The sequence below is a fragment of the Python bivittatus genome, unplaced genomic scaffold (assembly GCF_059951505.1).
Source record: "Python bivittatus isolate LINGU-HERP-01145 unplaced genomic scaffold, Pbiv_v1 ctg000020_np1212, whole genome shotgun sequence".
Taxonomy (NCBI): Eukaryota; Metazoa; Chordata; class Lepidosauria; order Squamata; family Pythonidae; genus Python; species Python bivittatus.
The window spans coordinates 103711886-103737866 of record NW_028277030.1 but is presented as its reverse complement, the minus strand read 5'-3'; the positions used below and the strand labels follow the sequence as shown (position 1 = coordinate 103737866).

General features: G+C 37.1%; 1 protein-coding gene across 3 annotated transcripts in view; it reads right to left on the bottom strand.

Annotated features, from left to right (window-relative positions):
• BABAM2 (BRISC and BRCA1 A complex member 2) overlaps nt 1–25981 on the bottom strand; it is a 154713-nt gene that overhangs the window by 8859 nt on the left and 119873 nt on the right. For 2 of the 3 annotated variants that reach the window (XM_088145598.1, XM_088145603.1), the window contains exons 11-12: nt 24633–24786; nt 5557–5604 (exon numbers count right to left, since the gene is read on the bottom strand). In XM_088145598.1, coding sequence (XP_088001724.1) covers nt 5557–5604; nt 24633–24786 — 202 coding nt within the window. The remainder of the gene's footprint in view (nt 1–5556; nt 5605–24632; nt 24787–25981) is intronic. The other variant, XM_007432912.3, reaches the window with a different exon arrangement.

Here is a 25981-nt window from a genome sequence, read left to right as displayed (position 1 = left end):
GAGGAAGTGTAAATTGGACCTCTTATCATATTGAAAAAGTTTAAAAAGTATTTTTACTACTAAAAAGTAGTTTGTTTTTCATCAGAATGTTTCTTGATGGATTATTAAATGTAAGCATTTATTATTTGATAATAAATAATATTTATTTATTTACTTTTCAGTTCTGATGCCATTGTTTCCTCTATTTGTTAAATATCTTGGGAGAATTAACTGAGGCTCCTAAATCAGTAACCCATCTTCATAAAACAGTAGATAAAGCTTATTCTACTTGCATGACCTTTGGAATAATGAGCTCAAATATTCTGTTCTTCAATCTTAAAAAATGAAACTATTTTCTTATTAATGTAAAACATGGATAATATATGTTTTGTGTATATTGGTATTTTAGACATTGTCCAATAAGAATTGGTTACAATCATCCACCAATTAGTAATACAATTTAGTAGTTGGTACATTTTTGCAAGATTAAGGCTTGTTCTGCTATTGCCATATTATGGACTGAAATCAGGATTTTTAATATGGATTTATAATGATTGCTGATTGTTAAAGATATATATTTAGAATTTATCAAGACTTCAAGAATTACTGGTCATAGGAACAGCCAAATAATTATGCAACACTAGAATAATTATTTGGCTATTCCAAAGTTAAATCTGCAGATGATTTGAAGCAATGGAATACAAAGATGAGTTTTTGTGAACATCTAAACAGGTCTTAAATTACCAGAGGGGCAAGACAGAAGTCCTCTGAGAAATCCATTCACATTTTCTTGTCTTCTCTATGATATTAATATCCAGACCTTTGTTTTCCCTTTTATAATTTATACATTGGTTTATACTATTACTGCTTGACTCAGATTATAAAGTTGTTAATATTTCTATAATTCTGAAAGATTTACATTATGTTATTACAATTATCACTATTGTTTAATACATCAAAAAGCAACCACTACTACTGACATCCACTTTTAAAACTATCTAAGTTGGTGGTCATCACTCCATCTTTTGATAAAAACCTTCACATTTAGCTGTATACTGTTTTTTAGCTACTTTAATATGGATATTTATATTTTTACTGTTTTTAGTGTTTTGGATTTTAATTGTGAGCCGCCCAGAGTCACCCTCTGGGGGAGATGGGCGGCATATAAAATTAATAAGTAAACAAATAAATAAAATAAATAATTTCCTTTAGTCTGTCCTTAATTCCTTGCTACTTGCTTTACTCAATGAATCAGGTTCTAGTGTTATGAAAGAGAAAAAACATTTGCTCCTGTCCTGCATGCAATGCTTCTACAGCAGGCTTAATGTTTATTAGAACAATATACGGTAATTAAAGACTGTCATCCTGGAGATTAGATAAACAGAAACAACTAACATGAAGTATACATATTGTACTTCTCTTTGTTGCATGTGTCCATATATGCCACTTATACTTTAAACATGTTTATTTTAACAACTGTTTTTGGTTTTGCTCTGGCATCAATTGCTCAATGGGAGCAAACCCCCTCTTCTTTCATGCCTTTATTTCTTTGAAAGGGAGGAATTTCAAGGTAGGCAAGGATACCATTTCCCAAATTTCTGCAAATACAGCTTTACATAACTTAAGCAGTTATTTACAACACTAGATTATTAGGACAGAGTGTCCCTGAAAATGTTTGCTTAGGGCTCCTTGTTCAGTTCACCCTGCACTCTGCACTACCTTCCTGAGATGAGGAAAACACAATTAAAATACAGCTTTCATTCCCCCCTTTCAGATTTTTATTTTTTATCCCACTTTTATTATTTTTATAAATAACTCAAGGTGGCGAACATATCTAATATTCTTTCTTCCTATTTTCCCCACAACAACCACTCTGTGAGGTGAGTTGGGCTGAGAGAGAGTGACTGGCCCAAGGAGGGACTAGAACTCACAGTCTCCTGCTTTCTAGCCTGGTGCCTTAACCACTAGACCAAACTGGCTCTCTTTTTGTGATTGTGAGCAAAGCAAGAAGAAACCCTGGTAAACGTCTAGCCTCTCAACAAAAAGGGAGGCTGCAGTCTTCACTTCCTGCCATCCTTATGGATTTCTCTGGTGAACTCAGGAGGTGCTTATCCTTTGGGATGACCTGACCCACAGAGATCAAGTGACTAATGACTACCTCATCGCTGGGCGCACAACTGGATAACTGGGTTGCTCAGACATAGTAAATATAGTATATGCAGCAAGAGGACTGTATTCCTCTTGCTGCATATACTATATTTATCATGTATATGTATCATTCCTGATAGAAAATAATGTATCATTTATATGTATCATTCTTGATAGAAAATAAAGATAATTTCCTGATTTTATAAATGTTAAGAAAAGTTATGTGTGTTAAGACTTTATATGTGGGGGATAAAGAGTGAGGGAATCACAATTATCAGCTAATAAGATTACGAAAAAACACAAGGGCAAAGGAAAGAGATGACAGTTCACTGAGAAACCATCTGGTATGCACAAAATGTGGGTAGCCAATACTGAATCTTTCTGCAACTAGGAGAGAAAGCTGTACTGAGCATGCTACTGCCCTTCAACAGATGGAAATTGCTTTCAAATTCAACAGAGTTTACAAAAAACTTCTGTAAAAGAAACAAATTCATAGCAAAGGCATAGCTAATCTTTAAGAGCAGTGAACTCCTCAGCAATTTTTATTTATTTTTTAATCATTTTTGGGTACATGACACGCAATACTAAGACATCATGTGGCTTAGTCTGGATTTACACTTCTCTCCATATAGAAATAATTGTTCAAGTGAAGCTTATACTAGCTTGTAACATCCTTCACATGCTGCTGGCATGCTATGCTTTCCACTCTCCAGTTCAGAAATTCACTTTCTGAATTCTGTAACAAATTGAGATAATTTCACATTGGAAATTTGTCTAGTGTTGTTGCTTGCATTGTACTCTTATGTTGAGAAATTTCATGTGCTATCCAAGCAGTTGCTGAGAGTGTCAAAGTGTGTGTGTGAAACTGAGTGAAGAGGTCTTTGTGGTCAGTATACACTCAATTCTTCCTCCCTGCCCCCCCCCCCCGCTTACTGCATTCAGCCTCTCTCTCCTTTTGTTTTGTTTTGTTACAGTTATAACTGTGCAGATTGCACAGATCTTGAAAAAAGTGTTGCTCTAGAGTGCCTGACTAATGGATAACACTGGCATGTGTATGGCATTTAAACATGCATCCACTAAATGCAGTACAATGTGGCAAAAACAACAGCGCTCAGATATACAAATGTTCATGTGATTTATACCCATGGTTCTGATCCTGGACTATTTTTGTGTGTGTTCTCTTGTTTTGTAAAATAAATAAGCAAAAGGAATCCAGTAACGTAATACTGGCTTCGTTAAAGCTCTTAAATGAAGTGCTGCATTAAAGCTGTAGAGTATACAACATTTTCCAGGCCAAGAACCACACCTGGCATTTGAGGGGCCTGAAGGCATGCATAAAATAGTGGGTGGGTTAGAGTGAGGGCAAAAGCTAAATTGATTTGATTTACATTTAATTAAAATACAGTGAATTTGAATATTCTCCTATCACACTGTAAATGGCAACTTAATAACATCTTTGGAAGTTTCTAGGGCTGCCCCTAAGGTTCAGGGGACCAGACCAGGCCAGAGAGCAGCCTTTTCCAACCTGAGTGTCCTCTAAATGTGTAGACTTCAATTCCCAGAATTCCACAGCCAGCATAGTTATGGATGACAGTTCTGGGCAAGTCCACACATCTGGATGGCAGACATGTAAAACCTGAGGTTTTAGGTTGGGGAAGGCTGCCTTAAAGACTCAGGTTTTGCATCTCTGAGATACATCAAATTGAACATTTCCCAAGAAAGGGAAAATGGGAGGTATGGAGGATAATAAGATGGTAACTGTGCCTTTTTGGATAAACTTCCAGGACATTACCCAAGGACTTCTGCAGTACAAGCCTGCAAAAGCTATATTATTTATGGGGGAAGGGGTAAGATTTATCATTAGCATAGCATTATTTTAAAATGTCCTTCAATTACTTAACATGTACAGTGTTTAAAATGGATTCTGCATCATTTACAGAGTACAGGCAGAAGGCATGTGATACAAACAAGCTGTATCTAAGCAGATATGGTGCCTAGATGGGATAGCATTTGATAGCTTCCACATAATAGCCTTTATGCGGAAAACTGGATATAAATGAAATAAAAATAATCACTTCAATACATTGTTCCAAAATAATGTGAAAAGTGTGGCCTCTAGACTGGTAAGAACAATATAACTGCTCTCTCATATAAGCACTAGAATAGACAAAAGGGTAGAAAGTATAACACAGAAGTATAAACAGATGCTAACTACTATTCATAAGTGAATTCTTGCTCAATGAGTTAATCTTCTCAATGTTTCAGAACCTAAAGCAAAAGTTCCACATCCAGTTATAAGCTACATTTACCTGTGTATGATTTTTATGTTACTTTTGGAATGCTGGGTGATTCATGTTAATAAAAAACTCTGTAAGCGGTATAGCAGTCTTCCAATACATGAAGGAATGTCACAGGGCAGAGGGTGTGAATTTATTCTCCATATCACCCAAGGGTAGGAGAAGAACCAGACAACTATTAAACAGTGGAACAGCCTGCCTCCTGAAGTTGTGAGTGCTCAAGAGAAGACTGGATAGCCATTTGGCATTTGGATGGTATAGGGGTTCCTGTCCTGGGCAGGGATTGGACCAAGTGACCTCCAAGGTACCTTCCACCCCTATGATTCTATGAAAATATTCCTTTCTTTCACACTTACATGTTTTGAGTTATTCTTATTACTGGTTTTATTTATTATGCAGAAATGTCTAAAGCAAATAATATGAACTTCTGAACACAGATATGCAAATAGAAATCCTTATACTGACAGGAAATAAACCAAAAATAGATAGGATAGCAACCAAAAATGCAGAATGTAAAAGTGACTCCTCAGAAACTAATGAACAAGTTTGGATCACACATTACTTTTCACCTCTTGTGAAATCTCCCCCCCCCACCGCCCCAACTGCATAGCTATATTAACATAGCCAAAAGTTATAAGTAATACAGTAACTGAATTCCTGCAGCACAGTTTCGGCAGTTCTCCAGTGAATAACTTGTACTAAATAAAACTTATATAGCAATTATCTGAAAATGAGACAGAATCGTTTTTTCTCTCTGCTATTTTCCTTGGGCTGGAGAAGCTGGGGGGTTAGGGACCTGTTTTCCTTGCTGCTGGTTTGGAGAATTTCAATCAATGTTTGTTTTGAATTTCATAAATTTTGTTTTAATGATCTACTCTAATTCATTCTATATTGCCAGTCTTTCTGGCTTCATTACTATATAGAAGTCATTGTTTTGGTTCTATTATTCTGCTTTAAATGTAAAGCCATTTGGGGCAAGTTGTATTTTTTAATGGAGAATTATTCTGAATGAGTTGGTATTAATAATTTGAATTGCTGGAGTTGAAAGGCTGCATAGCACAGCCATTAAGAACATGTTTCTATTCCTGTGAAATTCATTACACTGTAAAGAAATTCAATAACTGAACTGTACCTGTTGTGTTCAAGGATGCCGCATCTTGGCTTAGTCTTATTAGTCTGTCTAGAGGGAACGTTTTGTTGAAGAATACATGCAATGACAAAATTTGCAACTTATCACTTGGTGATTATATACTATTTGGCCCTACAGACTACAGACAGTCCTCTACTTTCGAACTTTCAAGTTACAAACTTTCTCTGATACGAACAAATGTCCAACAATTCTAACAATGAAGGTCCTGGAAGGAAAGTCCCAGAAGTCTATGGTATGCATGTGTACATACGGCTGGAAGTTTACGGCACGCATACATATGTATGCGATGTGCCGTCGCTGAATTTATGAACATAATGGACTTATGAACAGCCTCTTGGAACATAACCTGTTTGTAAGCAGAGGACTGTCTGTATTGAAAAAAAAAATTAAATGACTCTTAGAGGAGGAGGAATAACAAGGGCCGGAAAAAGCAATAGGAACAAGAAATGACCCTACACTCTCTGGGATAGCTGCTGAGGGCCATAAAATATTGCAGCTTCTACTCTGTACCATGATTTCTTAAAATTTTCCTGGTATGCAGGCAGAAAACTCTATTGCCATTGCTATTACACTGCTACTAGGAGAAGCAATGGTAAATTATGGACATTTTAGAATGGAAAACATGGAAGATCACAGTTCTCTGTGGAAATTACAAGAACCCTGCTGGATCAGGTCATAGGCTCATATAGTGCAACGTTCTGTGTCTCCTAGCGGTAAACTAGGCCCATTTGGGAAGCTTACAAGTCTGGGCTGGAAAAAGATAATCCCCTCCCAGTGAGGGCCCAGCACAGTTATTTAATATATACTGCCTATGATTCAGGAGGGAGAAAACAGACATCAGTATTAGTTGCCATTTCCACATTGGCTGCCATTACTACAGCTGCTGGCAGCAAATTTTAGAGTTTAATTATGTACTATGTGAAAAAAGTATTTTCTTCGGTTGGTCCCAAAACAACTGCATTTAACTTCAGTGGATAAATTTGAATTCTAACATTATGAGAGAGGAAACTCTCTCTCTCTCTCTCCATGTTATCAATGCCACATATGATTTTATATAGCCCTTACCCTGTTCATTTCAAGCTAAAGAGACCCAATTGCTGTAGCAAGAAAAGATGGATATGTTGTTGCCAGGAAAGAGGAAGAAGCAAAGAGACATATACATGGAAAGATTCTGAATGGTCAGGGTTAGGGTTAAGCTAAGAGGTGAGGAGACCAGGTGCTAGAACCAATGGATGAAGAATACTGGATGGAAAGGACAGTAATTATGTCAGTAATAAAAGGTTGAAAGAATGATTCACAAATGAGGAGGGAAACTGATCTGAAGGGTCAAGCAGCAAGGTTACTCTGGGTCTGTTTGTAAGGATATGGTTGGGGAAGCTATATGAATTGAATGTATTCAATTTAACAGTAATGAGCAAGAGTACAATTCCACAATAGTAAGAAAAATCCACTTAGGCAACAATGCAAAATATAATTATCTGGCTCTTCCAAGTTAAAGGAACGGGAAACATTTCTATGCCCATCCTACAAAAAAATCCAAGTATTTGAGCACAGCTATGGCTTATGTGAAATACATAACCATCAGCACTGTTTAGGTAGAAGGTATGCAAAGATACAAGGTAGAAAAGACTCAAATTTATCCATTTTTAATAGCACAATGTTTCGAATAAAATATATAAGAATAAAACATTAATAACAAAATTTTTCTATTCTTAAAGACATTTCAGCACTGCAATTAACATTTGAGGGTTAAAATGTCTTTAATATTATTAATATGAATACTAGTCTTATCAATTATTTCTGTTCTTTTCATGTTACCTATCCCCAATGGCATTTGCCAATTACGATGTACGCAAACATACCGGGAAAAAGCTTTAAAGAACAAATGTTCAGACCATAATCCTCCCAATGGAAACCATTCAGATCAGGGGAAAATTAGAACAATCCCATTCTCCTCATACATTAGGTGAAAAGAAGAACTAAATTCAAGATCTATCAGGGCAGAGATCATAAGACTTATGTCTTTGACATATTCATTTCAGACTAATTATTATGTTGCCAATTCATAATAATGTCATGTTACATAAAGGATGTCAACAGTGTGGCCACAAAGTGCATCCAAATTCTTGCAAATCCCGCTGACTAAACACTTTTTGAAGATCAGTCTGGTAATTCCAAAGGCTTTATAGTTCCCTCTTCTTGCTGAAACTTGTCAGGAAACAAAGAAAACTTGTTTTGAAAATGCTTGCCACCCACAGCAGTCTTTCTTGGGCATTTGCAAAGAGAAGGCCAGCCCTTCCCTGACCACACATAGTCTGGCTGGCTGTTTTTGTGTAACTCCCAGTAATTAACCTTGAAAGGCACAAAGAATAGATAATTCAGCGCTCTCAAAAGACAGGGCCACAAGCTTCCCAGATGTTCTGACCTACAGACACACTCTAGGGGTGGGGATGGTTATATATAAAGAGAAAAGACAGAGTTGATTTCAAGATATTCAAGTATATTATGAATAATAAAACCTAAACAATTAAGTAAAAAATAATAAAACTAAGCTGATTAGGCAAAAAGATTAAGTGTAACATGTAGAAACTGATTCTCAGGAACTGCTTTAGGTATAGCAGAGACAGCATTCTGCATGGCTGCATGGAAAGTGGAACGGAATTCCTTCACTCCTTCTCATGGAAGGGAACCTCTCTCTGACCCTTCCATCTCCAGTGTAGCAGAGGGTTGTTTTTTTTTTTTTGAAAAACAAAAACAAAACCATTAGGGCTCCTTTGAACTCTTAGAAAACAGGAATAATAATAATAATAATAATACTAATAATACTAATAATAATAGTAATACTAATACTAATAATAATAATAATGCCATTATATCTGAACTCATTTTTCTATTTAGATTAAAAACAATTAAGGTTTTTTCCTTACGTAGCAAGTATTATTTATTTAGTTGTTATATTTCCATCCTGTCTTTCCTTCAGGAGCGTAATTCAGGAGCAGCAGCAGCAGCAGCAACAAAACAAATACTAGATGGCTCGAATCATTCAGAAACATTAACAGATTTTTGTATTCACATCCTTGACTAACAATGAGAAAAAACAAGTGGCACATTCATAGCCCCTTTAAAAATGCTGCACCATATGTTTACGCTGCACCATAGAGAGGACGTTTGAAAGTCAGACAAAAGGCTAACAGGTTTTTGAAGCCACTCTCTTGGGTGTGCATGCGTGTTTGTACAAGAAATAAATTGACTCTCTTTCATTCAAATATATAATGAAAGGCGTACAATCATGTACTCTCACACATGCAACAATGGCTAATATCTAGAAATGCTTGCTTTCTCAAATTTGATTCTGACTCTGATTTTTGGGCAGACTATCATTCTATGTCTGTGTTCTGTTTCCCATTCTTGTCCTCTTCTGGTCCAACCTCTGCATAACATGCCTACCATGTTGCTGGATAAGGAAGCCTGCAGATTCTAGCTTATGATCTGACAGGCTGGTGATAAAATGGTTGACATGCTCACAGGAAACTGGTTTAAGGAACACTTAATATGCAGTTCCTTTAATCATCATAGTGGTGTTTGGGCTAAATTAAGGCTTAGTGTTGTGACTGGCTGGACTTGGCTCTGAAGTTCTAGAAAAAGGGGAGTCAAGCAAGTTAGGCAAAATGGTAAGTGACCCATCATTCTGCCAGATTTGGGACTAATGTCCCACTGCAAGACTGTGCTGAAAAAATCAGCAGCAATTTGGAGGAGTTCAATTTTGTAGAACATAATCAGAATATGGTTTAGCATTTGCCCAACTGTGATTCATTGACACTGAATCTCTTCATACGTTCTCTAATCACCATTGGTACTTTGAAACTCTAAATCAGAAGGCATAATTTTTCATCTCTTGTAATGCAACAAACTTAAATTCTTGCTGTTTCCTTGTCTCTCTCTGCGCAAAGTGGCTTAAAGTGCTGCCTTATTCCACAATGTTTAGTCAGATAAACAGTGAACATAAAATTTCAAACAGTAATTGTTTTAAATGTGGTTTGATAAACTGCGTCACATTTCATAACAGGATTATTGTAACCTGTTATTATACACCCAAGGATCCCTATGATCCAGAATAGAAACTTGTGTTTAACATTAACCTAATATACAAAGTTCATGAACATTCCAAGTTCACATACAACATTTCAAATATATTTAAAGAAAGAAACATGGAAGTGAAAGTTTAAAGTTAGTATCTAAACTCAGATTTTTAAAAAGGTTTTCTATTATCTGTAAAAGTCCTTTGTTCAATAAAAATATTCTTATGTATTAATTACTGTTTTTAACTTTGCCTATAGATTTTAAACTTTAAACTGTTTTGAAAAGTTGGTGTGGATTCTGTTTCAGTACAGAAACAAGGGCCAATGTCCCAGCCAGTGTGCTGAGAGTTCATTGATCCCTTTACATACTCTGCTGATAAGGAGACTGTTTTTTTTTTCCCACTCAAGTCATTAGTTTTGTGTGTCTTTCTGTGGGTCCCTTGCTTGTTTATGTAGGCATTGGTTGTGATATTTGTCAGTTTGCATCAATATGTGTTCTCCACTCACTAGCTGTGACAATACCTTCTGGGCCAGCTGTACTGACCTCAAATGGAGTTGGTTGATAAGCAATGTTGGCTTGTAAGGGGATCACAGTCCTTGCACTCAACTGGAAGAAGGCTTTGCACTCCATCAGGCTGGTGTCTGTAGTAACCTGATCAACTCCTTAAGTAGCATTCTCCATGGCAGACAGGGCTACCTTGCTTGGGCACTGTAATGTACAAGTAGGATTTGCTAGTAAGCTTGTTCTGGAATGGGAAAAGCTACAAAAGAGGTCCAGAATGGCAATGTCTAGGGCCAAAACTATAACCCCTTGTTATTGTGCTAATGCCATGACAGTTGGTTCCCTGGATGCTATGCTCCCTCTTATTGTTCCCTGAACCCTGAGAATGTACTCACAGGGCCAAAAGGGCTCCTCTCTTTTGTGTTGTTGATGACTCCTAGGTGCAGAATCTGTTTCAAGGATGGCAGCAAACTCTTCTTGAAGTACATCACAAACACATGCTCCTGGAAGTACTAAGGTTGTTCACTGCCTTCTCTATAGAAGAGGCTCTAATTAGCAAATTGTCCAAATAGCCACAGATGTGGATACTTTGTGTCCTGAAGTGTTCCACCAGGATCTCCATCACTTTGGTGAATACTGTGTGTAGAGAGGGGAGCATTCTGAATGAGAACTAATCTTTTCTATATGCAAACTGGAAGAACAATGAAAAGGTCATCCTGTACAGAAACCTGATGAACTGATGAGGAGGCCTGATGTGAATATAAAAGTATGCTTTTGCCAGGTCTACCAAGGCTAAGAAATTATCTGGTATAATGGCTTCAGTGTATCCATCATAAATTGTCTGATGTCTAATGAACTTGTTCTGTAGTCCAAGATTCAGAAAGGCTTTCCAAGTTTAATTTTTCTTTGGCATTATAAGCAGAATGGAGGACACACCAGAGAAATATTCCTGAAAGAATCTCTTCCACTGGATCAATGTCCAGTAGGTGATTTACTGCTTCCTTCATTCTGAGCTACTTCTCATTGTTTTTGAACACAGGGATGGCAGAAACTTTCCTTTTGGTTTTCTTGTGAATTCCAGAGCATATCCTTACTAAACAATCTTTAGTTTTCATCGGTCCCTGCATGTGTGCTCCCAAGAGTTCCAGAATTTCTGCAGCCTTCTACTTATCTGGAAGGGTAGTTACATCAGCGCAAAGACAAATTTCTTTGGAATTAGCCTCCTCTACCTTGTCTGTGGTGTTTACAGAATTCTAGCATGTGTTTCTTGTCTGCTTTCTGCTTGAAAAATGTTTGGTATGTGGTCTCTGGATTGAAATGAAGAAGACAGTCTTCTCTTATATCTGTTTTGCTATTTCCTCAGGGCTGCCATGCAGAGATATCTTTTTGTCCTTATTTTCTATAAGGACAGACAGCAGATTCCTCAAACAGTTTTTTATCCAGAGTAGTATTAGCTGGGGAGGTTAGCTGTCCATCTTCCAATGCTACAGTTATAGATTCCATCATGGTGCTGTTCCTAAAGCTATGGATCTGACTGCAAATTGGAATGAGTCCATATATGTATCATCCCTGAACTCAGCTGCTCTGATAAACTGGTTTATGTCCCCTCTGGGGCATTTGGTTTCTTTAAGATCTCCTCATAAGGATAATACAACTTATTTGCTAGATAACAGCAAGCCCTGGGTTTAGTTGGTTTCACCCACTCTTTCTCAATTATCTCTGTAAAAAAAAGCTGGGAATGGCAGTCTGTGTTGGAGACTGAAGGGAACACCTTGGCAACACTCTGTGATCCACTGGCATCACTGAAGTGTTTCTGGAGTTCAGATCTAGACTGAGCTGCTGAGCCAGGTTACTAAGCCTCACTATGAATGTATCTAATGTGAACTGTTCCAATTCCATGAAATCTTCCATTGAGGGTGTCCCCTCTTTTTAGTCTGAACCTGATGATTGAACCTCCAATGTCTCATGTGATTCTCTCTTACTGTATATTTTCTCACTGGGTTTGGGGATTCCTCCTCCTCACTTAACACACTGAAGACTGATGATCCTGAGTACGATGTGCACTTTTGGTCCTTCTCTGTTTCTGGTGGTTTGGACATTTCTTTTTCTCCCCTCCTTTTACTCTCTATTTTTTCTTACATGAATGTGAAGGGACTGTGAGTAAGCCAAAATTAGAGGAAGAACTGAAGTTGTTTGAATGGCTTTTGGAGGATGGTTATCCTTATCCTCCTGCTGTTTGACCTGCGATAGCCTTTATTCCTCAAGAACTGGCTTAGAATTACAGCTATCTCAGTTCTGGAAACCACCGTTCTGTGAGGGAGAGAAATACTCTTTTTTGAAAGAATAAATGGGTCTGACGGGGCCTGTCCCTCCTCAGGAACCTGAGCTGCCATGATGGACCTAGCTAGGCTGCCTTAAGTTTCTCCTGCTCTTTGGCATCTAGTCTTCATCTCCTCCAAATGCCAACCAATCTAGAGTGCCTTGGTCCTCCTGTCAAAATCTAATGCTGGAAGAAATGAGGAGAGTCACCTCAAGTGTACCTACCACTGTTGTTCTTTTCCTTTTTTCCTTTTATCTAGTGTCCTTCCCATCAGAGGGTCATAGCTGCTGGCACCACCCAGTGTTAGTCCAACTGCTGGAGGGTTAATGTGGTTGGCACTTTCTGGTGCCATCTCCACTAGGAAGAATTGAGCCTATCACCTAACATTATCACCCAGTGATATTACTTACCTCCACTGCTATTCCACCCTACCTAGGCTCTAGTGTGGCTTATTGAGGTTGCAAAGGCTATGGTGCTGAGCAACTCAATCAGGCTCCACATACCTTCCCCCAAATATGGTGGTACTGGCATAAGCTGCTTGTGCCTCCCTAAATGTCCATGTGCCACTAGCAGGGACTTCATTCATAGCAGTGCAGCTTCTCATCATGGCAATACTGGTACATGCCATTTATGCCTCACTTGGCTTTCATGTGGAGTTAGTGTTTTCCGGAGTCATCTTCAACCGGGGTGCTCTGGTCTGAGTACAGATCTCATGGCTTTCTGCCCTTTTGTGTTCATGTTCTCTCCTTTTTCTTTTTCTTTCTAATTTTCTCTCTCTCTCTCTCTCTCTCTCTCTCTCTCTGTGTGTGTGTGTGTTGTTGCCAGTTCTCTCAATGGGGTTGAGAAAAAAAGACTGAAAGGGAGGAATTCCTTCTACAAGACAGGAAAAAAAAAAAGTTTAACTAATAAAGGTGTTAACCTCTTTCTTGTTGACTCTATCTTCAATGACTGGAAATAACATATCTTGTCCATTTTGAAACTTTGACCAAGTTATTCATATTTAAAAAAAAGGGGGAACATTTTCTGGCTGCATTCCTAATTTATATTGTTATTAACTGATATTTATAGGGAAACTCTACCAACCTTCTGATTATGTGGGCTGTTGTTTTCTGCCCTTTCCCAGCTCTGCAATATCATTGTTAAGATGGAAGGACCAAAACTGTACAAGACATTGTAAGGAACTGTGCTGTAACCATACAGTAAATTTATATAAAAGCACTCTGATACTGGGCATTTTATTTTCAGTTTAACTTTAGTTTAATTCAGTAAATCTTACTTTTGAATAGTAAAACTACCTAGAATGAAAATGGAAAAATTATGGTAAATGAGCTTAAAATTATAAGAAAGCTGAGAAAGATTAGTTATGTTTGTTCCTCAAATTTCATGAAAGCTAATTTTAATAAGCTGTGAAATACTAAAGAAAATTCCTGAGCTTAATAAGTGTAAAGACTTAAAGATGAGTGGGAGTTTCTGAAAAAGCGGTTACTAAAAGTGCAGTCAAAAATAACTCCAACAAGAAAGAAAAATAAGAGATACCTAAAAAGGCCAATGTGGACAAAAGTATGTAATAAGTAATTTGATACAGATGAGTAGCTGAAGCTTGTAGGGGGAATGTCAAGAAAACTAAAGCATAAAACTAAAGCAAAGCCTAATAATAGACACCAAGATCAATGAAACAAGCTATTTAAAAATGCTTGGAAGAAACCAAAAGGCAGTAAGGATAGTAAAGTATTAATAGGGAATAAGAGAAAGCAGAACTATGTGACTCCCTTTTTGCTCATGCCTTGCAATTCAAGAATGGTAAGAAATGCCCTGATGCCTTAAATGAGTTCAAATATTCAAAGCCAGGTGAACTACATTCATTTTCTTTATGCACCTAGAACATCTATCATATTTTAGAAATCCCAGGGAACAGGTAAAATGCCACAAGACTAAGCAGCATTTGTTTGTTTCTAATCTTTAGACTGAAAAAGAAGAAGGATCTGGAGATATATAAATCTTTTGATTTGGCTTTGCTATAAAAAAGGAGCTATAATTGATTATAATCCAAGCACGCTGTAAATGACAAGTTAACAACACTATGAATAGTAGAAAGAAGCATGGTTTTGCTTCTTGCACCAAGGTTATTTTACAAGCTTAGGACTATGAAAAAGCTGTAGACATAATTTAACTTAATATCACTAAACTATCTGGCAAAATTTAACATCCTAGTCATAGGAGTTATCCCATCCACTCTCCATCACTCCTGTTAAATTACATTTGTCTTAAGAGTTCAAGTCATCTTGGGGAAAAAATGAAGCTTTGATTGTGGGATTTAATGATTAGATGGTTTGTGTTGATAGAAATAATGTGAATTTGGATTAATTAGTAGTAACAGATTAACCTTTTTAAAATTTGTACTCATATCTGTATTGGAGATAGTCGGAAGTCATTTTCCATTTCATCTTTCTATCTGTTCTCACTATCTTAGTTTTTGTCTTTTTCTTTTAGTTCTATCTTCTCTCTTTTCTATACTTTCTGATTTGCATTTTAACTGTGCTTTTTATATATCTTAATAAAAGTTTTAATAATTAAAAAAAAAGAGTTCAAGTCATCTTATTTATTCCCTGTAGTTCTACCATTACTGTATAGACAACAAACTTTAGAGGCAATATTCTTTATGATCAAAAGCATCTCTCATTAGTGAATGACCATTGTTATAAATATTTGGATTTTTAAAACAACACTTTTTTCAAAATAGACATAATATGCATTAATCAGTTAATCAGGCTGATCAGTCATCTAAACCTACCTGATCTAATTAGGAGTGATACTACCATGTTGTCAGATAAATACTATACCATCAAATAAAACATGACTCATATTCCATCACATTAGAAAGCCACCAACATATCCTACAGCATATCCAATTCCCACTTTCTTTTGAACATTAAAAGGAAATTATATTTTGCAAACGTTGGTATGAAGTTAGATTTCTAGATATATTCTACATAAGATATATAATTCTGTTCTTCTTCATCTTCATCATATTAATGTATCTCATGTTAAAAGGAAATCATTATGGATTCTTCTGTCCTTGCAAGGGTTTAAATAGGGCAGAGAATATTGCTGAAATAATTTTGGGCTGATCATAAATGAACCGTTGCTCTAAATCATTATTTATGCTTTCTATGGCTGGTGTGGGTCTTCCGGGCTGTGTGGCCGTGGTCTTGAAGTTTTGTTTCCTAACGTTTCGCCAGCACCTGTGACCGGCATCTTCAGAGAGCAGGAGCACAGACCGGAGCAGTTCTCTCTGTGACCACGGCCACACAGCCCGGAAGACCCACACCAGCCATTGTATGCCTGCCGTGAAAGCCTTCAACAATATGCTTTCTATACTTATTAATTTATTCACATTAAGTTATAGTTAAGTATTTATTTTTATTCCCCATATTGCTTCTTTGCAAATGTCATTAATTGATCTTGGGAGTCTCAATTCTTTATAAAGATGGAAATCTTTCAAAGTACTTATGTCATTATTCAAATATTTAGATTTGGTACTCAGTGAAATAGTTTGAAAATACTGCTGCATACTATAACCTACTAGAATAGATTAAGACTTACATTAGTACCACATTTGTCAATAAAGATTCTTTAGTATATTATTTTCCTGCTTAGCTCCACAGAAGTCTCCAAAATTAGACACTGATGAACCAGATCTATCAACATTTGTTGGCCATTTGGGATCAGGGGCCATGCATCCAAAAAGAAATGGCCCTATTTGACGGAACAGAAACATCTTTGTAAAGAATGCAGTACCTACACCAAAATATAGTTAAAGTGCATCCATTTCCTAGCACCAGAAAAAAAAGTACCACTTGAAAAAAAATAGTGATAAAAGATTCTGCACTATAATAAAAACTATTAACATAACTGTAAATCTACTCATTATTTAATAAGCAAAATCCTGTTTAGATTTCACTAGATACAATGGAAATAAACAATGCTGATATGTTGTACAATAACATTTGTTATTTTAAAAACTCTATTCTGTCAAGCACTTCACGTATAAATATCTCTCATCGAGATTTAATCATTATTTTTTCCTTGCCATAGTCAACGATTTAATGAGAAGTGGCCAGAAGTAAGTTTCCCAAGCATTCCCAATTTGGTTGAAATCCATATTATGCATGACAGCACTGAAGATCCCTGGCAGGCACCTGTCAAAATCAACATATTATGCCTTAAGACCTGCACTTAGCTATGCAAGACAACACTTTTCAAACTGTACATTAAAAAAGCAATTCAACTAGCCAGACTCCATTGTATTGCCACCCGCTGTCATGAACATGCATAGATTACACCGCAGTAAAAAAATTGTACTTTTACAGGCCATGTTCTGTGTTCATTTTTGTTTTATTGGTTTTCTATTTGTCCTTATAATAATATTGAATTAAAGTGGAAGTTCTGGAGCTATCATGCTAATTAGGTACTAAGTAGCTGAAGAATAAAATATGTGGAAGTTTTAGATGTTGGTATTTAACCCATCCGTTTCTATAAACTGCATTTAATGAACAGTTTCTTGAATTTAAAATTTAAAGTAGAATTAAGTCATTTCATGTACACAGATAATACAAACATATACTATATTTGAATCATAAGAGTTTTTTGTCAGAAAACTTCAATCTGTTTGTTCTCTGGAAGAAGCCTTAGTATTAATATTCAGATTAATTAATATTCTAATTTGTTTATTTCATTTCAGTTATATAACACCAAAATTCAAAGACTCCTGATGGTTTACAATAATAAAGCCATAAAACAATATAGATTAAAGTACATAAAAATGCAATACAAATCAAATAATCTACAAATATCATTGCAACATCAAATCTAAGACAACTTCAACTTCAAAAAGACCTGAAGAATAACTCTGTCTTGAAGTGACATCAAAGTTGTCACTAATCTAATCTCCACAGGAACGTTACTCCATAGGTTAGAGGTCCACAACCAAGGAACACTATCCCCCGGCCCCCACTGATTTCACTTCTCATGGGGTGGGAACTAACAGGATTCTCATTTGGGACACATATACTGAACAGGTATTATATCTGGAGCATGTGGTCTGGCAAATACCTCAAGTGAAGCCAATTAGGTCTTTGAAAGTCAAAACCAACACACAAACTTACTGACAGCCAGTGTGCCCGGATTATAGGTAAAATTCAGCTGCAATTGCTCTCATCTATCAGCCCATGGACTGCTGAATTCTGTCATACTTTTCTGGATAATTTTAAAAGGTATCCCCATTTAGAACAAACTGGAGTACAGGTAGTCCTCTCTTAATGACCACAACTGGAACCAGAATGTAGGTCGCTAAGTGATGCCGTTAAGTGAATTATCACGTGACCGGTTTGCTTAGTGACTGCACTCCCGGCTGCCATTGTTAAGTGAGAATTGCAGGTCATTAAGTGGACAGAGTCCCAGGTAAGGAGCGCGGGGGTGCCTCAGAGGGGTGGGGGAGGCCCCGCACAGGCCACGCGTGAGTTGGGGAGGTGCTGTAGTGTGGTTCAAAGCCACAGCTGCCCCTGGAAACCTCAGCTGCCCCAGCCCAGCCTAGCAGCACTTATAGCTGCAGGGGTGCTGCAACTCCCCTCCTGCCTATCTCTCCCCCCCCCATTTATGCCCATTTGGCTGCCCTGCACAGTGGCACTCATTGGCGGCATTGGGGCTGGGGCTGAAGTAGAGGCCTGAGGCTTTCAGCAATCTCAGCCAGTTGCCACTGCCCCCAGGCCTCAACTTCAGTCCCAGCGCCACCACTGCTACTGAGAAATGCCACCTCAAGCTCCACATTACTGACCGTCACTGCCTTGCACTGTTCCCCAAGCTGTGCCTCTTGATCCTTCCCCAAGCTGGTGTCCCATTCCTTCCCCAAGCCATGCCTCTCATTCCTTCCCTAAAGCCAGCATCCCATTCTTGCAAGATCTGGGGAAAACTAGAAGGTTTCTGAAGGATAATGAGAATGGGACACCAACTTGCAGAAGGTATGGGACATGCGGCTTGAGGAAGGAACAAGACAACGTGATGATGGCTTTAGGGAAGGAATGACAGGCATGGCTTGGGGAAGGAACGGGACGCTGGCTTGGGAAGGTATGGGACGCACAGCTTGGGGAAGGAATGGGATGTCTTTAAGGAAGGAGCAAGAGGTACAGCTTGGGGAACAGCACGAGGCAGCTAAGGCCAGCAGTGTGGGGCTGTAGATGGCATTTCTCAGTGGCAGCAGTGGTGCTGGGGCTGAAGTTGAGGCCTGGGGGCGGTGACAGCTGGCTGAGATTGCTGAAGGCCTTGGGCCTCCACGTCAGCCCCCGCCCCGGCACCGAGGGCAGCCAAAAGGGCATAGATGGGGGGAGATAGGCAGGTGGGGGGAGTTGCAGTGCCTTTACAGTCGTAACTGTGAGTGGGCTGCCAAGCACCTGAATTTTGATCACATGACCATGGGGGCACTGCAGTGGCCATATATTCAGGCATGCACAAACTGGAAAACATTACTTACGACATAAAAACTGCAGGCAGGAAGTCTATGCTCTGTTTACAAAGACTCAAGTGCCCACTTAAGAAAAGGAAAGCATAAGATTTCCCACATGGAAACAAAAATCCAGTATGTGTTTTATATCTATACCATATATAGGAACATAATTTTCCCATAATTAGCCATGATTTATGGCTACTACAGATCATCATGAATTGTTTGCCTCTGTAATAGCCTTCAGATATCATTGTGTGTGTGTGTGTAAAAGCAGCTTTTATGCTGACAAAATGGGATTAGCTTTGGGCATACCATAGATATCTTCTTACCACAACTCTTTTTACAGGGAGGGTTTCTCATAAGATATTAAAGTGAACCTCTATGTGAACTCATTCCAACTTTCTATTACCCTTCTCCATCCTTATGCTATCTTCTCACATTTAGTTATCAACTCTGACAGTTCTGTTATATGATTCATCCCTATATTTATTTGAGCCTGCACATTTTCTATGTTACCTCCCTATCATTAATATCATGGTATCATAAAATGTAAAACAGGCACTATGAACTACAATTAATAGATGTAATAAGAAAATGACACCCTAGTTCACTTGTTTGTTTTTATTTTATTCTGTGCTACATCATCCATAATCTTGAATAAAATATATTTTGGCCTCAAAAAGATAGCAATTCAAATTTTAAGAAAATATAAGCACAAAGGGTTAATATATTCAAATCTGAGATCAGAAATAATATTTTTATTTATTTATTTATTAGATCTCCCCCTCCCCCCAAGATAATATAATACAGCTCCAGTTCTTCAGGTGGAGAGGAGGAGGAGGAGGAGGAGGAGGGGGCAGCTAACAAAATAGACAATTCCCTTTATGCCTGCTTTCCACCAATGTTAGTGGGATGTAATCCTAAATTTGTTTGTTATGGATTAGTTTAAATTTGCCTTAACAGCCTAGGAGGAGGCATGATAGACTCCATTAAAAGTCAAACCAATCCAGCATTTAGTCCATCTGTTCCCCATAGTGGCCAATGAGAAGATTCTATGGTGTCAACATGAAGGTAACATTCCTTTTCTGATGTTTGACTATCACTAATGGCAATTCTAAAGAGAGAGAAAGAGAGAGAAAGACCTGAGCAAGCTGCTTTCTGGTGGGTATAGAGGATGGCCTTGAAGGACAGAGGGAAGACCTACCAATAAGGCAACAACCAGATGAAACAGACCTGAGCTCTGGCCAAGAAAGTGGTTTACAAAACTGCCTCAGACAGCCTCCCCACACACCCCCAGTTAATTCACATGAAGTTAAAAGAGTGAGGAAGGGAATCACATTCATACTTGCAAGATTCTGTTACTACAGCTGTTCTAATAAAATTAGCTTTATGTCTACACTGTGTCTGTTTCTTAGTCTGGTCTACCTTATAGGGCCTCTTCATTACATAAGAGAAAGAGAAGGAGGGGATTTTTGGCCTTCTCCTACTAGATGACTGTGGCAGACAGAAAAGAAATAAATAGGTTCCTCCTTCTGAATCTGACTGATAAACCGTTCACACAGCTTGTTAAGCATGCTTGTTTGTTTCTTTCCATGTAACACATGGTAAGTAAGGAGGTGGGATGGATGGAAGGTCTTTTTTAACCCAATGTTAAAAACCCCATTTGTTCCTATTCTCCACCCCTTCTTGGCAGATAACACCACCACCAATGTATTTCTTAAAAAAAGAGAGACACTTTTCATTTGTTCACCTTCTCCTGGTTTTCAAATAGCTATTTGTTTCTGCTGTGAAAATCTGACATACAAGAATCAATGTGCTTTTAATTAACATGCAACTCTTTTACTACCGCTGATTATCTTGAAACAGAAGAACTGCTGTCTGTGGATATCTATTTCCCAGTAAATGAGTACAGTACTTTGTTCATTACATTTCAGTTTCTGGATATGGCTGTATTGAAAGATTTATTTGTGGAACTTAACTGAAATTTAATAAAACGTGGAAGGGGATGACCAAGAACATTGCTATATTCAACACAGAAACCAAGTTATACTGAAATAGTTACATGAACTACAGATAGTCCCTGGGTTAAGAACCCCGGTTTATGGATGACCCATAGTTAAGAGTGGAGCCTACTGTAGCAAAATTACAGTTAAATACACAATTATTCGAGTTAATTACACAATAATACTTATACAGTATTATACAATAATACTGTTTCAGCTTATATACTTAAAGACAGAACTTGATCTTAAATGGAGACTATTTACTTGTAAGGCCCTTCAGTGAATTCCTACCATTTTTCCTATCTTTGATTCCCAAAGTTTTTGTGGAAGAGGACAAAAAGAAGCAATATTGATTTATAGCCCATTCTCTTGCTATTTTGAGCAACACCCATATAAGTATCTTAGAAAGGCAAAGTAATAAAAACACACCCAACCAAGACAATCAAGAGCCAACAAGTCTGAACTGGAAGAATTTTTTCATGAAGAATCAATTTCTTTAAAAAAAGTCCATTATAATGCATCTTTCACCTTCTGAAAGGGTATAATCTGAGGCATGTGTATTTTGTACAATAGCACTGTCAATGCTAAATATATAATAATGTTACACAACTATAGCCCAATATGTAAGATTTGATGGTATATTCAACGCATATTTTTTATAAGTGGTGCTTAAAAGTTTGTGAACCCTTTTGAAGTTTAGGACACAAGTCCTAAAATTAGATAAAGATAAAATTAAATGAATAAAAAACATTATACTTGTTCATTTATTTATTGAGGACTGGTGTGGAGAACAGATGATATTTTAGGTCATATTTATGAAGAAATATTGAAAATTCAAAAGGATTCACAAACTTGTAAGCACCACTGTAGTAAAGCTCATTTGCAAGTTTAGGACTGTTATCTATCCCTATTTACACCAGAAAAGAATTGTTTTATTCACTATAATAAATGCTTTCAGATCTCTATATGCTCAACTATGACCTATACCTTTGTAGGAAGATGACCTGGTTATACCTTCAAAGTAAAAATACAAAACTACATTTCAAATTATCTAGTAGATTTTTTTTTCAGTTGTCTTATTCAAGTTTGTATTATCCAGGAACTCTTATAAGTTAATCTGTTAGACTTGATAAGAAACTGAAATTAATTACTGTAGAATTATGGTATTTTATTTATTTGATTTACATGACTGTCTATGATTTATATGACTGCCCATCTCATCACAGTGACTCTGGCTGGCTAACAACATTTAAAATCAAAATATAAATCTCAACAACTTAAAACATAAATGTACTGTATGTAACAGAAACTCAGATTACAACTTCATGGGTTCCAGCTAATAGCCTGAACTCCACACCTGGAAACATATCCAGGTTTTGTGAAAACTTGGCAGGTTTGGGGCTACCCTAATCTTGGGGGGAACAGTGTTCCAAAGGTAGGCACTGGAACCAAAAGAGCACATTTTCTGAATCTGGAAAGGTGGCATTACATAATCTTAGCATGCCTTTCCTGCCAGACCAAATGGGATGGACAGAAACAACTGGGGAGAGGTGGTCCTGAAAATAACCCAGCCCAAATCACAAAGGCCTTTAATAGGTGGCAAGCACACCTTGAATTGTGAAGTCCTTGGTGCTCTCTTGCAAGCAAACAATCAAGCTTTGACACTTTGAATTGTACCCAGAAGCACACTGGCAACCAATGTAGCTCATGGAGCAGAGATGTAACATGAGCGCATCAAGGGCAATCCCATGTGAAGCATGTTAGAGTACTGTCCATTCAGGAGGTGATCAAGGCACGAGTGATTGTGAACAGTGCCCCTGGTCCAGGAAAGGGGTTATACATATTTTCTTGGGAAATCATCAAGGACATTTTCTAGTTCATTGATTTTATTATCAATCTAATATTTTATAAGTAAATAATCAATTAATTAGAGCTTCCAGCTCCAATTAGATCTCTGCTATTACTATTAGAGAATGATAAAACTTTCACATATTTCAGTACTTTAACTGCCATTTTATTACTCTAAAACCACAACACTTATTTTCATGAGTCACTTGCCTTCGTTCTGTTTCGCCAACTGCTTTTTCTTTTTCTCCCTAAGTCATTTCAAGTTTGCCACTTTAAAGTCTTACGTGCTATACTGACTTATTTATGTAGCTCAGCAATCTCTAATTTATTGTTCTTTCAACACTTCTGCAGTTTGATGATTTTATGTAAAGCACCTTTACACATTCTTCCATCCTGCTGATATTTATGTCCTTGATTTGTTGCCTTATTTTGTTTCATTTTCCCAGGTTTTTGAAGTCATTTAACAAAGCACTTGGACCCTTGATGTGAAGTGAAGCAAACAGTTGCTTAGCAATAATGTTAGGAACAATAGATTTGTTGAATGATGGTATAACAAGGTTAATAAGTACAGACGCATAACTGCACTATAGGTTTGGGCACACAAAAAAAGAAGAAACCATTATTTGCTAATCTGAGCCAGTGAGATGGTTGTTGAAAACTCCCAAGTCTTTCAGAACTTCAACATACATAACAAATGAAGAGCGCTTTGTCTGGAACAACTCAGGATTTTATAGGTACCTTGACAGCTATATAGCAGCTCACAGTTAATTGCTACAATGCCAGCTTTTTAAGAATAAGAAAAAAAGTAAGTTCTCTTAGATGTAGGAATGTATATAATATTCCATTGGAAGTAAGATGTAGCAATTCAATTTATAAACTGTCCTGCCCAAATATACTCATGAAGCGAAGAGTCTACAGAAAGTTTTGATGCAGTCCAAGTATCAAACTAATGAAAATTTCTGTTTGATCTAGATGTATGTATCCTTTGAATGCATGCATATAATTATTTATCAGTCCAATTCTCAAAATGATTGTTATGTCCCTGCTGCAATACATGCCTTATTGTACTAACTTGTCATTCCCATGTTGTCTGGTCTGCATATTCTTTGTGACAGGTTCCTAGCAATAATCTGTTATTATAAATTCATATGACATTTTAATTGTCTTATATGGTTGTTTTTCTCTGTTCAGATATAGAGCTTTACTCCTTGTAAAAACACTCCTTAATGAATTAAGGCAGCTCAAATTTTGGGAACATGGCAGTTTGGCAGAGAGCTTGGAGATCTTCTACTCTGCCTGACAGAAGTAGTGAAATAGCTAGGGTTTTGATTCATTCTGCAAGAACTTTCTTCTCACTTTAGTGTCCTGCTGTCTTGGCAATACAGATAGCAGGAACACAGATTATGAGCAGCTTGTCTAGCTCTACACTTAGTATTAAAAAAGAAAGGGAGGAAGGGTCCCATAGCTGCTTACCACTATTTGGAAAAAAGTCTCTCCCTGTATTTTCTGTGATCTTTACTGTGAAAAGAGTGAAATAAAATGCTTTTTTCACAAACATGAAAGATGGATCAAGAGGAGAGCAAGGAGTGGTAAAAGTGCTTTGGATTATTGACGATGGCTGGAAAGGACTTATGATTTCAAGGATGGGAAGAAATCTGGATTTAAAGGAACAGGAAGTGAAAAGAGCCAGGTATGAATGGAAAAAGGAGCATGAAATTCAGATCATGTCTATGTAAACAAATCTGACAATCACTAAGCTTGGTCTAAACAGCATATATCACAACTATCCCACTCAAATATGACTTACTTTGCTCTTTTGGCCATTTCATTGCCATCCCATCGTGGACTATAGGGGTAGTTTTTCTGGGCTTGCGAATAGAGTTCTCCACTATTAGTAAAATGATAGACCGATTGAAATGTCAAAGTTGGCTGATCCCGAGGAAAGTACAGTGGCAAGTCAACTACAAACAAAAAAGAAAAGAAAAAAAATATATTAGAGATTTGTTTTCTTTCATCTTATATTAACATTATGCATAAAAACTTGTACATTAAAATATTTTAAAATCTGACAGATGCTTAAAGGACGCTCCTTTACAAGGCCGTTCAGTTGTTTTAAGATATTCACTCATATTTTTGCCAGATTTGTTTCACAAAAATGAAATGTACAGATCAATCTGAATATATTGTTTTTGTGGAGAGCTGTTTAAATTTGAAATGTTTTTGAATCACGCTAAGCATACTGTACACAATAACAAAATACAGCACAGATATGTAATTAGATAATATGATTTGATGTTTACCTTTGTAAAAAAATGTGTTGATAGAGATGGGCACACCATCTTATAGCTGTGAGTTGCTGGTTTTATATGAGATGGGCCTATAGTGCTATTTTCTGAGAGACAAATAAATCCAGCCCTTCCCAGTCATTGTGTGTTAACATTGTGCGTCTAAACTCCAACACCAATGGACTATTCAAATATAGTTCTTACTCATTCTCTTTGCATATTCAGTTTCTGTACTCTGCTACAAGTTTGTCTTTATAATTTCTACTGCATATGGCAAGTGTTCCTGGCATAGGTGATCAAAGTTATGTTAATGAAACATTCTGAGTTAATTCAGAATGCTGGTGCATAACATTAAACTAATATTATATTACTAGGCCATAAGACAAGCGTTAAGTTTACATAATTATTATTATTCAGTTATGATGGATAAGGCCTTTAGAAGTAATGGAGACACACAAACTATTTTGTTAAGCTTTGAGTGCATTTTTCCAACAAGCATTTGATATGGACTGAAAACAATTATCAACCTAATTTTTACTAACACAGAACCTTTATAGATTAATTTCTGAATTCACTGTTATAAGCTCCAGAGTTTGAGAATGTTAACATTATGATAACTAAAACCATCTTCTATTCAATAAACAAAATTATTCTATAAAGCCTTAGGTAGTTCTTTTATATTCAGCTGGCCTTTGTTATTTGTGGGACATCTGTTCCAATGTAACACTGCAAATAATGAAATCTTAAAGAACAAAAATTGAATCTATAGGAATTGGGGGATTAGATTCCAGAACCTATGATTCTCCTCTTCCTCCCACAAGCACTTCCTCTCTTTCTTCTGCTGCGGCTGTCTAATATATTTGCATTTGCT